General features: G+C 48.9%; 1 protein-coding gene across 1 annotated transcript; it reads left to right on the top strand.

Annotated features, from left to right (window-relative positions):
* Nucleotides 1-157: 157 nt before the first annotated feature.
* CSUI_007391 (uncharacterized protein) lies at nt 158-1,136 on the top strand (the record flags this gene model as incomplete). The annotated part of the gene is made up of 1 exon (XM_068067537.1): nt 158-1,136. A coding segment is annotated over one exon (105 nt), but the record flags the coding sequence as incomplete, so codon positions are not given.

Genomic DNA, 1,136 nt, shown 5'->3' with positions numbered 1-1,136 from the left:
AAATTCGTACAGAAGAGTAAGAGATAACGTCAACTGTAAAGTTGGTTGGTGGACGGAGTCAACAAAAAACTGAGGAGTAGAGCAGACATCTACACACGCGTCCGTCGGCGAGAGAAGGTACAAGAAGCCGTCCGGTGGACTGTACAAGAAGCCCGCCGATGGACTGTACAAGAAGCCCGCCGATGGACTCAAGATGTATGTATAACCGTACACCGCGTGTATGTATATGATCATATTCATGCAGTCTGTTGTCTCCAGATGTAGAAAACGCCTACTAACCGAGTGAAGATTTCCATCCTCCTCTACTTAGAGACAAGCATAGCTACTCGTGTAGGCTGGCGAGTCTAGTGAACGAAGAAGGGAAGGAGAGTCGAGGAAAGTCAAGCGGATCAGATCATGATGAACATTGTTTTGTCATTTCTGGCACTCTGGTTATAATTCATCGGCGCTCTGCCCGAGGTATGATTGATTGTGTTGGAAGGCGGGACAGTCGTTTCTAAGGGAACAGAACAACTCAAACTACATGTCATGATCGATCAGTCGTTTCTATGATGCGTAAGCGAAAACTTGGTCTTCTATAAAATTCCACCGAATCATTTCTCCGTGCCGCAGGGAGAAGTGTTATCGAAGATGGCCGTGGTGTGGTTGCGACGTGCCGACTGAGCGGCCTGCTGAACAACCCAACCTTGGGGCTTGGCCTCTCGGGTTGACGGGACAGACACAAACGACAGCTGAGAGGAAGCTAGCTAGGTATCTACTGGACGAGTGAAAAGCAGGCGTACACTCTTCTGTTAAGCGACCAGATTACGGGAGCTACGAAATTTTTTCTCGCTGCATTCACTGCCAAGTAGCAGGCAACTCTGAAGGCACGATGTTTTTGTACGCAAGGGTACGGAGTCCGGCACGAGAGAACCTCTTGCGTACCAGCAGGCAAACGAAATATGGCTGAGCAAAATTTGATGTTCCAGTGGAAATTCGTACAGAAGAGTAAGAGATAACGTCAACTGTAAAGTTGGTTGGTGGACGGAGTAAACAGAAAACTGAGGAGTAGAGCAGACATCTACACACGCGTCCGTCGGCGAGAGAAGGTACAAGAAGCCGTCCGGTGGACTGTACAAGAAGCCCGCCGATGGACT

This window comes from Cystoisospora suis, assembly GCF_002600585.1.
Source record: "Cystoisospora suis strain Wien I chromosome Unknown contig_3899, whole genome shotgun sequence".
NCBI classification, from domain to species: Eukaryota; Apicomplexa; class Conoidasida; order Eucoccidiorida; family Sarcocystidae; genus Cystoisospora; species Cystoisospora suis.
This window is presented reverse-complemented; position numbering and strand designations above follow the sequence as displayed.